Source organism: Vipera berus (genome assembly GCF_964194415.1).
Source record: "Vipera berus genome assembly, chromosome: 3".
Taxonomy (NCBI): domain Eukaryota; kingdom Metazoa; phylum Chordata; class Lepidosauria; order Squamata; family Viperidae; genus Vipera; species Vipera berus.
The window spans coordinates 2057999-2072959 of record NC_138204.1 but is presented as its reverse complement, the minus strand read 5'-3'; the positions used below and the strand labels follow the sequence as shown (position 1 = coordinate 2072959).

Below are 14961 nucleotides of genomic sequence, written 5' to 3'. Positions count from 1 at the left end.
AGAACACTGCCCCCTGTTGGTCCTTGGTCCTACTTGGTGAGGGCAGGCTGAATTATGAATCTGCCAACCCATCACACTAGTCCTCAAGGGCAGGGATCTCCAACCCTTGGCAACTTTAAGCCTTGCAGACTCCCAACTCCCCAGAATTCCCCAGCCAGCCAGCAATACTTTGGGCCAGTCACCAGGAGACCGTGAGTTCTAGTTCTGTCTTAGGCACGAAAGCCGGTTGGGTGACTTTGGGCCAATCACCAGGAGACGGTGAGTTCTAGTCCCATCTTAGTCATGAAAGCCGGCTGGGTGACTTTGGACCAATCACCAGGAGACGGTGAGTTCTAGTCCTACCTCAGGCATGAAAGCCCGCTGGGTGACTTTGGGCCAATCACCAGGAGACGGTGAGTTCTAGTCCCATCTTAGTCATGAAAGCCGGCTGGGTGACGGCCAATCACCTGGAGACAGTGAGTTCTAGCCCTACCTCAGGCATGAAAGCCCGCTGGGTGACTTTGGGCCAATCATCAGGAGACGGTGAAGTCTAGTCCTGCCTTAGACATGAAACCCAGCTGGGTGACTTTGGGTCAGTTGCCAGGAGACGGTGAGTTCTAGTTCTAGCGTGGCTGGCTGGGGAATTCTGGGAGTTGATGTCCGCAAGGCGTAAAGTTGCAATGGTTGGAGACCCCTGCTTAGGAGGAGATTAGAGGGTCCCTTTGCAGGCTCTCTGCAAGGACGGTCTTGTTTTTTGATCGAGGCGCCCTCCTTCCGTCTCTGTCACGCCTCTCCTGCGAGGTGGACTCATTTTTTCCCCTTCCTTTCCAGCACTCCAAGAGGCTTTCTAGATGTATCCAGAAAAACTACTCCGAGGAGGAGATTTCCAAGCAGAAGGAGAACACCCAGGTCCCGAACGGCTATGAATACCGAACACTGAGAAAGATGGAAGAATATCAGGTTTGAGCTGGGCTTCAGGAGTGAATTTAACCGTCGTTAAAGGAGATACGCCCCGTTGTTGTTGGCAGAAACGAGCGGCCTCCAAAACAGTTTCAAGAGTTTAAGTTTTAACCAAAAATCTACCCCTTGTCCAGATAGTCCTTCTTATGATGACAGTTGAGAGCAAACTTTGTGTTGTCGAGGCACACGTTCAATGCGTTTTGGCCCCCCCTTTTATGACCTTTCTCGCCCCATTTGCTAAAGGAAACCCTGCCGTCGTTAAGTGAGTCACACGGTTGTTATGTGAATCTGGCTCCCCCACTGACTTGGCTTGTCGGAAGGTCGTGAAAGGGGATCACGTGACTCTGAGATACGGCAACCGTCAGTTGCCAAGCCTCTGAATTTGGATCACGTGAGCACAGGGAAGGCTGCAAATTAAAATTAAATAAAAATTTTAAAATGTACGTTGCCAAGTGAGACGTCCGTTAAGTGAGTTTTGCCTCATTTTACAACTTGGCTTGCCACGGTTGTTAAACGAATCGCTGCAGTTCTTAAATTAGTGAAGCGGTCGTTAAGCGAATCCGTCTTCCCCCCTTGAGTTTGCTTGGCAGAAGGTCGCAAAAGTGGATGACGTGACCCCCCCCGCCGGGGATGCTGCAAACCGTCATAACTACATGCCGGTTGCCAAGTGCCTGAAATCTGATCACACGATGAGGGGGATGCGGCAATGTTCGTACAGTTGCAAGAAAAAGTATGTGAACCCTTTGGGATTACGTGGAGTTTTGCATGAATTGGCCATAAAATGCGCTCTAAAAGTCATGTAAGTCACAACAACAGAAAAACACAGTCTGCTTAAAATAATACTACACAAACATTAGCTGTTGTCATGTTTTAATTGAACATAAGATGGAAACATTCACAGTGCAGGGTGGAAAAAGTATGTGAACCCCTAGCCCACAGGTCTGCAACCCGCGGCTCCGGAGCCGCATGCGGCTCTTTCAGCCGTCTCCTGTCCTCTGCCATGTGCAGTCCAAAAAAAAAGTGGGACTAAAAAAGTTCAACCAATCAATTCAAATATGCAGGGTAGGTGCATATCTCGCCTTGTCTCCACTCTTCAGTCAAACCCTGTTCTGCGCATGCGCGCATGTATGCGCATGCGCACACATTTTTTGCGGCTCCCAGTTTTTCCTTTTGTGAGGGAACCGGTTCCGAGTGGCTCTTTCACTGTTTCAGTTTGCTGACCCCTGCCCTAGCCTAATGACTTCTCCAAGAGCTAATTGGAGCCAGGAGTGAGCCAACCTTGACTCCAACTAGTGTGATGATATTGGATGTGTTGCCTACAGCTGTCCTGCCCTTTAAAAACACACACCTGTTTTGGGTTTACTGGTCTCAAGAAGCACTGTCTGATGTGAACCATGCCTCACAGAAAAGAGCTCTCAGAAGACCTACGATCAAGAATTGTTGACTTGCATGAAGCTGGAAAGGGTTACAAAAGTATCTCCAAAAGCCTTGATGTTCATGTGTCCATGGTAAGACAGACTGTCTACAAATGGAGAAAGTTTAGCAGTGTTGCTACTCTCCCTAGGCGTGGTCGTCCTGTAAAAATGACTGCAAGAGCACAGCGCATAATGTTTAATGAGGTAAAGAAGAATCCTAGAGTGTCCGCTAAAGACCTACAGAAATCTCTGGCACATGCTAACATTTTTGTTGACACATCTACAATAAGGAAAACATTAAACAAGAATGGAGTACATGGGAGGACACCACGGAGGAAGCCATTGCTGTCCAAAAAAAATATTGCAGCACGTTTGAAGTTTGCAAAAGAGCACCTGGATGTTCCACAGCACTACTGGCAAAATATACTGTGGACAGATGAAACCAAAATTGAGTTGTTTGGGAAAAACACACAACACTATGTGTGGAGAAAAAAAGGCACAGCACACCAACATCAAAACCTCATCCCCACTGTAAAACATGGCGGAGGGAGCATCATGGTTTGGGGTTGCTTTGCTGCCTCAGGGCCTGGACGGATTGTTGTCATTGATGGGAAAATGAATTCCAGAGTTTATCAGGACATTTTGCAGGAAAACGTATGACCATCTGTCCGCCAACTGAAGCTCCGCAGAGGATGGGTGATGCAACAGGACAATGACCCAAAGCATACAAGTAATTCAACAAAACAGTGGCTTCAACAGAACAGAATACGCCTTCTGGAGTGGCCCAGTCAGAGTCCTGACCTCAACCCGATTGAAATGCTGTGGCATGACCTTAAGAGAGCGATTCACACCAGACATCCCAAGAATATTGCTACACTGAAACAGTTTTGTGCAGAGGAGTGGTCCAAAAGTACTCCAGATCGTTGTGCAGGTCTGATCTGCAACTACAGGAAACGTTTGGTTGAGGTTATTGCTGCCAAAGGAGGGTCAACCAGTTATTAAGTCCAAAGGTTCACATACTTTTTCCACCCTGCACTGTGAATGTTTATTTATTTATTTATTTAGTTACATTTATATACCGCCCTATTCCCTGAGGACTCAGGGCGGTTTACAGGGAATTAAAAATCCAAAATACAAAAGTTAAGAACCAAATTAAAAATATTAAATTGACCCTGTACTCAATTAAAAAGAACCCCAATTAAAAATTTCTCCTCAGCCTGGGCCCGAGAGCTCGAAGAGCCAGGTCTTCAGGCCCCGGCGGAATGATCGGAGGTCGGGGGCAGTCCTCAGCTCCACCGGCAGCTGGTTCCAGAGGGCAGGCGCCCCCACCGAGAAGGCCCTATCCCTGGGTGTCACCCGCCGGCAATCTCTTGTTTCCATCTTATGATCAATTAAAACATGACAACAGCTAATGTTTGTGTAGTATTATTTTAAGCAGACTGTGTTTTTCTATTGTTGTGACTTACATGACGTTTAGAGCGCATTTTATGGCCAATTCATGCAAAACTCCACGTAATCCCAAAGGGTTCACATACTTTTTCTTGCAACTGTAAGTGTGAAAAATGCTCACAAGTCCCTTTTTCCAGTGCCGTGGTAACTTTGAGTGGTCATTGTCGTAAGTCGAGGACTACCTGTGAATGAATAAGCAATCCTGAACATCCAGTTGAAAAATGTAGAACTCTGATCTGGATCCTGATGTAGCGCTGTTCCAGGAGTAGGCAACCTTGGCTCTTTTGTGACTTGTGGACTTCAACTCCCAGAATTCCTGAGTCAGCATGAGGGAACTATGGCTCCTTCATGACTCGTGGACTTCAACTCCCAGAATTCCTGAGCCAGCATGGCTCAGCTTGGAAACCTCTCCCTTTCCCCTCAGCATGGCTGGCTCAGGAATTCTGGGAGTTGAAGTCCACGAGTCATAAAAGAGCCAGGGTTGCCTACCCCTGAACTAATGCTTGTGTGTTCGCTTCCTCGAGTTATTTGTAAAAATAACAAAGGAGGGAACGAAATAAAATAAATAACCAATGAAATTAATGAATAAGTACCACAAGGAATAACAAGAGAAATATTACCTGAAGAATAGCAAAATAAATAACCAAAAGAATAACAAAATAAATAATAAATAAAACAAATGACTTGATGCTGCCTCCTGGCCTGTGGCTCCTGGCAAGGCTGCACCTGGAAAACAAATAGTCCAGTCCTTACTCACCACCTTCTTGAACTCGCCAGTTTGCTTCTTTTAGTCACTTGAGTAAATTTATATCCCGCTTATCACCCTGCCCAGTGACTCCGTTCGGAAGAGCAGCTGTGGGGCTGCCCCCTAACCCCAACTGACCTCTGTTCTTCATCGTTCCCCTTCTTTCTGTTTTGATTTGCAGGACGGAAAGGGCTTTGGGTGTGGAGAGCTGGTCTGGGGGAAGATCAAAGGTTTTTCTTGGTGGCCGGCCATCGTGGTGTCCTGGAAGACCACCTCCAACCGCCAGGCGGCCCCCGGCATGCGCTGGGTGAAATGGTTTGGGGACGGAAAGTTTTCGGAGGTGAGGGGCGTGGAAGGGGGGGGGTGGGCTGGTTGAGAAGAGGGTCAGCGGCCTGGCTGTCTCCTCGGACTAATCTACCATTTTCTTAGCCGTCGTTTGTGTGGAATAGAAAGTCAACTAGCTGGGTTCGGATATTTTAAAGCAGGGGTCTTCAAAACATGGCCCTTTGATGACTTGTGGACTTCAACTCCCAGAATTCCTCAGCGTGCCTGGCTGAGGAATTCTGGGAGTTGAAGTCCACAAGTCATCAAAGGGCCAAGTTTGAAGACCCTTGGTCTAGGTGACCAGCTCAAGAAAGCGAAACCAAACCGAATTATGCGAAACAAAAAAAAACATTTTTGAGTTTGCAAATAAACGAGGAAGATGGCTGCCCTGCAAATTAAGAAAGGAAAGAGAAAAAGGGAATATCTGTGAAGGTGACAACGTGATAACGGATAACGATCTTATTAAAAAGTCCTATTACAACTCTTGCCCTTGACTTTTCCAAATGCATAAACAAACCCAACAAAAACCAGCTGTTGCCTACAACAGGGGGTCTTCAAACCTGGCCCTTTGATGACTTGTGGACTTCAACTCCCAGAATCCCTCAGCCGAGGAATTCTGGGACTTGAAGTCCACAAGTCATCAAAGGGCCAGGTTTGAAGACCCCGTGCTTTAACCCATCTCAGAAATGCGGGGGAAATTCACAAGTTGATCCCTATTCAGGAGAAGACCACCTGGTTGAGCCTCTTGTTTCTCCAGGTAGAGAGGCCACCAGGTTGATCCTAGATTTAGGGAGTTCAGGATGTTGCCCTGGGGGGGGGCGTCTTTTCCGGGACGGCGGGGATAAAGGGATGAAGATTGACTAGCCCTTGTCTCCTTGTTGCAGATCTCCGCTGAAAAACTGGTAGGGCTGGTGAACTTCCAGGACCATTTTAACCCCACCACATTTCAGAAGTTGGTGTCCTACCGACAATCCATCCTCCATGTTTTGGAGGTGAGAAGGGGGTGGGTGTAAAGGTGGCTTAGCAGAGGAGATGGTGGCTTAGCATGGGGACGACGGGCGGTGCCCATCGGGGGCACAGAGTGGGTGGTTGTAAGCCTGTTGACACCAATGTACGTAGCGTCTGTAGGGTCATTGATGCACCATTGTTTTCTGGCAGGCGTTTCATGACCCAACTAGGGAATATCATCAGTGCTGGACAGGGGTGGAATATGTAAAATGTAGGGGGAGGGGGGGAGTAGGAGGAGGAAGAGGAGGAGGAGGATAGGGACCCTGGTGATCACTATGCTGGTGGTTTTCTTACAGACATTTCATGACCCAACCAGATAATAGGTGGAAAATAAGAGGAGGAAAAAGTATTAGGCCTCCTTGCCCCCTTTTGTTATTTGTAAAAATAACAAAAGGCAGGATGCAAATGAATAATTTTTTTTAAAAAAAATCCACTCTTACCAAGGTGGACAGGGCAAGTCACTAGTGTATAAACAGGGAGCATAGCACGTTCCCTTCTAGCACTGATGCGGTTATCTAGTTGGGTCATGAAACGTCTGCACGAGAGCAAGAGAGCACCAATGACCCCACAGTGCCCCCCCCCCGCTCCTCCTCCTCCTTGCAAACCCCCCCTCCCTTCTAACACTGATGATGTTCTCTAGTTGGGTCACGAAACGTCTGCAAGAAAACCACCCAGCTCAGAGAGCACCAAGGACCCCACAGTCCTCCTCCTCCTCCCTTCTAGCATGGTTTCCCAGTTGCATGACCCCCCCCAGCTCAGAGAGCAGCAAAGCCCCCATAGTTCTTCTCCTCCTTCTCCTTCTCCTCCTCTCTGCACTCCCTTCCAGCACTAATGATGTTCCCTAGTTGGGTCATGAAACGTCTGCAAGAACCTTTGCAAAACCCACCCAGCTCAGAGAGCACCAAGGACCCCATAGTCGTCCTCCTCCCTTCTAGCATGACGTTCCCTAGTTGGGTCACGAAACGTCTGCCGGAAAACAACCACACTCCAAGGACCCCACAGTTCAACCCAAAGCTACAGATAACGCTGAATGGCCGTAGCAAAATTGCCCTTGGGCGGACGTTCCTTCCTCTTAATTTATTGACCCATTTTTGCGAGGTTTTTGTGCACGTCGCCAAATCCAAACCCACTCCAGGTGGGCCGCATAGCGGCACTTCAAAACCCATCCTTGCTGCCACCTCTGCTAAAAAAAACAACACCCCAATGACTGGGACCCTTGTCTGGGTGGGATTTGGGCAGATCCACTCAAGACTCTTTGCGCGGTAAATGGGCCTTTCCTCCAGCTTTGAGCCCCCGGCCCCAATCCTCTGTGGTCAAAATTCTTGTGACGGCAGGTTGCCAGCAGCCGTGCTGGGAAGACTTTCTCCAGCGTCCCCGGGGAGTCCCTGGACGAGAAGCTGAAGCCGATGCTGGATTGGGCCACCCAGGGATTCCACCCCATGGGAGAGAAGGGCCTCCGGCCCCCCAAGACTTCGGGTAAGACCTCCACCCTGCCCGGGCTTCACCAGCAAAGGGCAGCGGGATTGTTCGCTGTGACCGCTCGGCGACGTTGCTGATCTGCTCCTGGGCTCAGCTGGGGTGTGGGCTGTGCGCTGCGTCCTCCAGGGCCTTTTGGGAATTGATGATTGATTCTGGGAATTGGGAATTGATTATAGGCAATTGTGAGTGCCAGGAATTGATGCTAGCTGATTATACGACTATCAGCAATAATGGGAATTGATTGTAGGCGATTATATGATGAGAAGTGAAACTGGGAGCAGATTGGAGGCCATCGTGAGTGCTGGGAATTGATGCTAGGTGATTATACGGTTATATAGGCAATAATGGGAATTGATTATAGGTGATTATAAAAAAGGTGATATTGGGAATTGATTCTAGGCCAGGGGTGGGCAACCTTGGCTCTTTTGTGACTCGTGGACTTCAACTCCCAGAATTCCTGAGCCAGCATGGGGGAACTATGGCCATGGCTTGTGGAATTCCTGAGCCAGCATGGGGGAACTATGGCCATGGCTTGTGGAATTCCTCAGCCAGCATGGGGGAACTATGGCTCCTTCACGACTGGTGGACGTCAAGTCCCAGAATTCCTGAGCCAGCACGGGAGAACTATGGGAATTGATTCTAGGCCAGGGGTGGGCAACCTTGGCTCTTTTGTGACTCGTGGACTTCAACTCCCAGAATTCCTGAGCCAGCATGGGGGAACTATGGCCATGGCTTGTGGAATTCCTCAGCCAGCATGGGGGAACTATGGCCATGGCTTGTGTAATTCCTCAGCCAGCATGGGGGAACTATGGCTCCTTCACGACTGGTGGACGTCAAGTCTCAGAATTCCTGAGCCAGCACGGGAGAACTATGGGAATTGATTCTAGGCCAGGGGTGGGCAACCTTGGCTCTTTTGTGACTCGTGGACTTCAACTCCCAGAATTCCTGAGCCAGCATGGGGGAACTATGGCCATGGCTTGTGGAATTCCTCAGCCAGCATGGGGGAAAACTATGGCCCCTTCATGACTGGTGGACTTCAACTCCCAGAATTCCTGAGCCAGCATGGCTCAGCTTGGAAACTCCCTTTCCCCTCAGCATAGCTGGCTCAGGAATTCTGGGAGTTGAAGTCCACCAGTCATAAAAGAGCCAAGGTTGCCTACTCCTGGTCTAGGCAATTATAGACACTCAGAATTACAGATAGTCCTCGATTTACAACAGTTCATTTACTGACCGTTCAAAATTTCAGTGGCAACGAAAAAAGTAGCTTGTGATCGTTTTTCACCCTTACAACCGTTGCAGGGTCACATGATCAAAATTCAGACGCTAGGCAGTGGGTTCGTATTTATGACGGCTGTGGTGTCCCAGTGGGGTCACTTTTGATCCCCTTTTGCGACCTTCGGACAAGCGATGTGAACGGGGAAGCCTGATTCACTTAACTGTGTTACTCACTTAACAACCGCAATGATTCATTTAACAACGGTGGCAAGGAAGGTCGTTAAATGGGGCTAAAACTCCCTGAACTGTCCTGTTTAGCAACGGAAAATTTTGGGCTCAATTTTCATTGTAAGTCGAGGACTACCTGCATAGGCGATTATGGGTCTGGGGAATTAATTATAGGTGGTTATATAATTAGAGGTGCTGTTGGGAATTGATTACAGGTGATTATAAGCTCTGGGAATTGATTAGGGTAATTATATGATTATAGGTGATATTGGGAATTGATTATAGGGGATTATACGGTTATAGGTGAAACTGGGAATTGATTGTGGGCGTGTCTGCAGGGCAGAGGGGTCCAAAGAGTCAAGATGGGGTCTGCCACAAGCCCATTTATGCTGGGATCCTTCTAACCTGCAGACCCCCTTCCATAAGCATCAGTTTGCACCTGAAACGTTCGACTTGCACGGATTTGAACTTTCTTGGCGATTGTGGCTTAGGGGTTGGTGGGCTCGAGCTAGTCTGTCTCACCTGCTAACAGCAGAGGTGCCTGTCCCAAATCACGGGGGTGGGGGGAGCATGGGGGGGGGGCTTGCCAGCACTTCCTCATCTCTGCTTTCTCCTTGGGGGAGATTGCCTGGTCTCTGACCTCCGCTGCCTTTTAAATCTCTCTCTCTCATCTCCATCTCCATCTCTCTCTCTCTCTCTCTTTCTCTCTCTCTCTCTCTCTCTCTATTTATTTCTCTCTCATATCTATCTATCTATCTATCTATCTATCTATCTATCTATCTATCTATCTATCTATCTCTATCTCTCATATCTATCTATTTATCTCTCATATCTATCTATCTATCTATCTCTATCTCTCATATCTATCTATCTCTCATATCTATCTACTATCTCTATTTCTCTCATATCTATCTATCTATCTCTCATATCTATATCTATCTATCTATCTGTTTATCTCTCATATCTATATCTATCTATCTATCTATCTATCTCATCTATTTATCTCATATCTATCTATCATCTATCAATCTATCTATCTATCTATCTATCTATCTATCTATCTATCTATCTATCTATCTCTATCTCTGTCATATCTCTCTATTTATCTCTCCTATCTATCTATCTATCTATCTATCTATCTATCTATCTATCTATCTATCTATCTATCTATCTATCTATCTATCTATCTCTATTTATCTCTCTATCTATATTATCTATCTGCAGGGGTTAAAATGGTTCCCACGATCATCATTGAGGACTGCTGCCCCCCAGAGCCGCCCCCCCCACCCAAGCGACCTAAGCCCAATGGATGCAGCGGCGCCAACAGCAAGGAGACGTCGTCGGTGGAGAACCAAACCAGAGGTGTGTGTGTTTGTGTGTGTGTGTCGCTTCAACAGAGACCGTTGGGTGGGGAGAGGCTGGAATGGTGGCCCAGCATCTTTGGGGGAAAGACCCACAGGTTGTACCCAGCGGCTGTGGGGGTTCTTTTAAAGCTGCCCCTTTTGGGGAGGGGGGGACACCCCTTCCCTTGACTGTCTCCCGTCGGTTGTTTACAAAACATGCTTTGTGACCCTTTTTGCAGAAAGGATGGTCTCTGAAGCCAAAAATAACAAAAAGAGCTTGGAAGGTAAGCAGCTTCGTGGGCCTTCAAAGTGTACTCGACTTGCGGCCGTTTGTTTAGCGACCATTCCCAGTTACAACGACACTGAAAAAAGGTGACTTAACTGCTTTGCGCACAACCGTCCCGGCATCCCCGTGGTCACGTGGTCAAAATTTGTACGCTCGGCAAATGGGTCGCATTTATGCCGGTGTCCCGGGATCACGTGATAAATCGAATTTCTCACTAGTAAAGTCCACCGAAAAGCCAGATTCACTTAGCCACCATCTGACTGATTCACTTAACGACGGTGGCGAGGAAGGTCCTAAAATTGAGGCAAAGCGCATTTCACAACCGCCTCACTTTGTAATGCAAATGTTGGGCTCAATTGCAGTCGTAAGTCGAGGACTGCCTGTATCGGGTGGGGTTGGAGGTGGAAATGGCCCTTTCCCAGAGATGTGACCAATCAGAAATTCAGCCACATGTCCGGGTCATTATCCAAGGGCTGACGTGGCTCTTTTGGATGCTGAAGGCCACCTTTCCTGAAGGTGGACATGAACCCGGGTCAATATCTTCCTTGGCATCTGGTCTCAGAAGGATGGATTATCCTCATGCTTTGATAATGAGTTGTTGTTAGCTGTGAAGTCGTGTCCGACCCATCGTGACCCCATGGACAACGTTCCTCCAGGCCTTCCTGTCCTCTACCATCTTCTGGAGTCCCTTTAAGCTCACGCCTACTGCTTCAGTGACTCCATCCAGCCACCTCATTCTCTGTCGTCGCCTTCTTCTCTTGCCCTCCATCTTTCCCAGCATGAGGCTCTTCTCCAGTGAGTCCTTCCTTCTCATTAGGTGGCCAAAGTATTTGAGTTTTAGCTTCAGGATCTGGCCTTCTAAAGAGCAGTCAGGGTTGATCTCCTCTAGGACTGACCAGTTTGATCGCCTTGCAGTCCAAGGGACTCGCAGGAGTCTTCTCCAGCACCAGAGTTCAAAGGCCTCAATTCTTTGGCGCTCAGCCTTTCTTATGGTCCAACTTTCTCTGCCATACTTTGCAACTGGGAAGACCATAGCCTTGACTATACGCACTTTTGTTGACAGGGTGATGTCTCTGCTTTTTAGTGTGCTGTCTAGATTTGCCATGGCTTTCCTCCCCAGGAGCAAGCGTCTTTTAATTTCTTGGCTACAGTCCCCATCTGCGGTGATCTTGGAGCCCAGGAAAATAAAATCTGTCACTACCTCCATTTCTTCCCCATCTATTTGCCATGATCTTGGTTTTCTTAATGTTAAGTTTCAACCCATGTTTTGCACTCTCCTTCTTCACCCGCAACAAGAGGCTCTTTAGTTCTTCTTCACTTTCTGCCATTTGATAATGGGTAGCCTCTAAATCAGGGTCTCTCAAAGCTGGGCCCTTTAAGATGGGTGGACTTCAACTCCCAGAATTGAAGTCCATTCATCTTAAACAGATTCGAGAAGCACTGGTCAGCTGCCTTGAGGAATTCTGGGAGCTGAAGTCCACCCATCTTAAGGAGGCTTAAGAAACACGGGTCTGACCGTTAGCTGGGGAATTCTGGGAGTTGAAGTCCACCAAGCTTAAAAAGGTTCCAGAAGCCCTGAGTCTGGGCAGCTGGCTTAGGAATTCTGGGAACTGAAGTCCCCAGGGCTTAAAGGGGTCCGAGTTTGAAAAATCCTGAACTACACAGTCACCACCTCCTCCTCCTCCTCCAGGTCTGTGTGGTTTTGGGGAGCAGGCAGGTCCCCGATGGGAAAAAAGGGGTGAAGTGTGAGTGTCCCTAAAGGCCTCAGAACCCCAATCCTCCAAAATGACCGAGACAGATTAAGTTCCTTTCCCTCCAGCTGGCGCTAGACATCGGCCAGTGTTGGAGCCCTGGTGGATTCTGGGACTTGAAGTCCAGAACATCTGGAGAGCAGCTAGTGGAGAAGGCTGCCTGTAGGATTGTTTATAGGGGTGTCTATCCTGAACTCTTTTGAACAGACAGCTGCCTGTCCTGTGGGAAGAAGAACCCCGTCACTTTCCACCCGCTGTTCGAAGGGGGACTCTGCCGGACCTGCCAGGTGAGTCCGGGGCTCGGGGCGGGCAAGACTGCGCTTTCACCTGGCATCAGGTAGATCCTTCCGCTTAGCCAAGGCGCGGCTGGGCCGCTTCGCCTTTTGTCACCTGCAGCTCATCTCAATAGGATGCTGATGCTTCCTCAGCGGGAAAATTCTTAAAAGCTCAGGGACTAGCATCTTGCCGCTTGCTTGTTTGTTGTTTCAATCTGCTTCGCTGCCCACCTCAGATAGTGAGGGAAGACTGGTCTGCAGTGCCAGGTGCAAAGCTGGGCAGAAGATGGACGCCACGCTTAGGACACGGGGTGGGGGGCTGTTTGTCTTCTAGGATCGGTTCCTGGAGTTTTTCTACATGTATGACGAAGATGGGTACCAGACCTACTGCACCATCTGCTGTGAAGGAAGCGAGTTACTTCTCTGCGACAGTGCCAGCTGCTTCAGGTGGGCAACTGTTTCCTTCCTTCCTTCCTTCCTTCCTTTTTTCCTTCTTTCCTTCCTTCCTTCCTTCCTTCCTTCCTCTTTTTTTCTCTTTCTTTTTTTCTTCTCTTCCTTCCTCCCTCCCTCCTTCCTTCCATCCATCCATCCATCCTTTCTTCTTTCTTTCTTTCTTTCTTTCTTTCTTTCTTTCTTTCTTTCTTTCTTTCTTTCTTTCTTTCTTTCTTTCTTTCTTTCTTTCTTTCTTTCTTTCTTTCTTTCTTTCTTCCTCTTTTCTCTTTCTTTTTTTCTCTTTCTTTTTTTCTTTCCTTCCTTCCTTCCTTCCTTCCTTCCTTCCTTCCTTCCTTTTTCTTTCTTTCTCTCTCTCTTTCTTTCTCCCTTTCTTTCTTCTTTCTTCTTTCTTTCTTTCTTTCTTTCTTTCTTTCTTTCTTTCTTTCTTTCTTTCTTTCTTTCTTTCTTTCTTTCTTTCTTTCTTTCTTTCTTTCTTTCTCTTCCATCCATCCAACCTTCCTGTTTCTTTTCTTTTCTTTTCTTTTCTTTTCTTTTCTTCTTTTCTTTTCTTTTCTTTTCTTTTCTTCTTTCCTTTCCTTTCCTTCTGGCAAGCCAAGTCAATGGGTGAACCCAGATCACAACCATGTTACTAACTTGGCCACTGCCGGGACTCACTTAGCAACAGTGGCAAGGAAGGTCGTAAAATGGGGCAAAGCTAACTTAACAGGGGTCTCACTTAGCAGTGGACAATTTGGGTCCCCCACGGTAGCCGTAAGCGGTTGTGCGGTTGGGGCTGTGACGTTTCGGCGGCTCCTAAGGTTCCTCCCGTGCGTTGCAGCTGCTTCTGCGTGGACTGTCTGAACACCTTGGTGGGACGGGGCACGGCGGAAGCTGCCCGGAAGGAAGAGCCTTGGAGCTGCTACGTGTGTCGGCCGCAACAGCGCTACGGCGTCCTGCAGCGACGGCAGGATTGGAACACGCGCCTGAAGGAGTTTTTCACCAGCGAGGAAGGGCAAGAATATGTAAGGAAGGGGATGGAGACATTTTTTGGGGGGCAGGGGCGGGAGACAAGCTCAGCTGCCCCGCTGTTCCCCCCTCCTCCCTGCCAGCTTTTCCAGAAAGTCAACGCACCAGAGCAAAGTCCGTCAAAAAATCCAAGCGGGAAATCGTAAGGGATCGTCTTCGCCCAGCCTCCTGAGGAATAAATCGATTACTTGTTTTAGAGATTTTGTACAACGTCAATCCCCAAAGTGCTTTTTCCAAAGGCAACTAATTGGGCTATTGTTTTTCCTTAAGATGTTTCGCTTCTCATCCTTGAAGCTTCTTCAGTTCTGACTGAATGGCAGAGGATGGAAGGATTTGCGTTCCTTGGCAGTCATCTGGTCATTGGTACTCCTTCTGAGAGCCATTGAGGCCACTTGGGGCTTTCTCTGCAAATGGGTCCGGAGCCTTCGTGGAACCGCTGACAGGGCTGTTTTTAAACGGGTGTGGAATAAACCATTCGCTAAATGAGTGGCTGTAAGTCAAGGACTACCTGAAGGGGCCCTTGGTGCTCTCTGAGCTTGCCTGTTTTCTTGCAGATGTTTCTGTCAAGGCTGACGGAGGAAGCCACTAGAATCTAAACCAACAGCAAACAGCAGTCCTGACTAGCACTCATGATGTCCCCTGGTTTGGGTCAGGAAGGGTCTGCAAGGAAACAAACCAGCTCAGAGAGCAGTTGTTCTCCTTCTCCTCTTCCCCCTCCCTTCTGGCACTGATGATGTTCCCTAGTTGGGTCATGAAACGGCTGCAAGGAAACCGCCCAGCTCAGAGAACACCACGGAGCCCACAGTCCTCCTCCTCCTCCTCCTCCTCCTCCTCCTCCTCCTCCCTTCTAGCCCTGATGATGTTCCCTAGTTGGGTCATGAAACGTCTGCAAGAAAACCACAAAAACTCAGAAAGCACCAAGAACCCCACACTCCTCTTCCTCCTCCTCACCCCCCCAAACCCCTCTTTTCTAGCACTGATGATGTCCCCTAGTTTGGGTCAGGAAGGGTCTGCAAGAAAACAAACCAGCACAGAGAGCAGTTCTC

The 14961-nt window shown here is 48.4% G+C and overlaps 1 protein-coding gene across 1 annotated transcript in view; it reads left to right on the top strand.

Annotated features, from left to right (window-relative positions):
• DNMT3B (DNA methyltransferase 3 beta) overlaps positions 1-14961 on the top strand; it is a gene marked incomplete at its 5' end in the record, with an annotated part of 51193 nt that overhangs the window by 18421 nt on the left and 17811 nt on the right. The window contains 9 exons of the mRNA XM_081323629.1: positions 811-939; positions 4730-4888; positions 5757-5864; positions 7215-7356; positions 10027-10164; positions 10385-10429; positions 12390-12469; positions 12792-12904; positions 13728-13911. Coding sequence (XP_081179755.1) covers positions 811-939; positions 4730-4888; positions 5757-5864; positions 7215-7356; positions 10027-10164; positions 10385-10429; positions 12390-12469; positions 12792-12904; positions 13728-13911 — 1098 coding nt within the window. The remainder of the gene's footprint in view (positions 1-810; positions 940-4729; positions 4889-5756; positions 5865-7214; positions 7357-10026; positions 10165-10384; positions 10430-12389; positions 12470-12791; positions 12905-13727; positions 13912-14961) is intronic.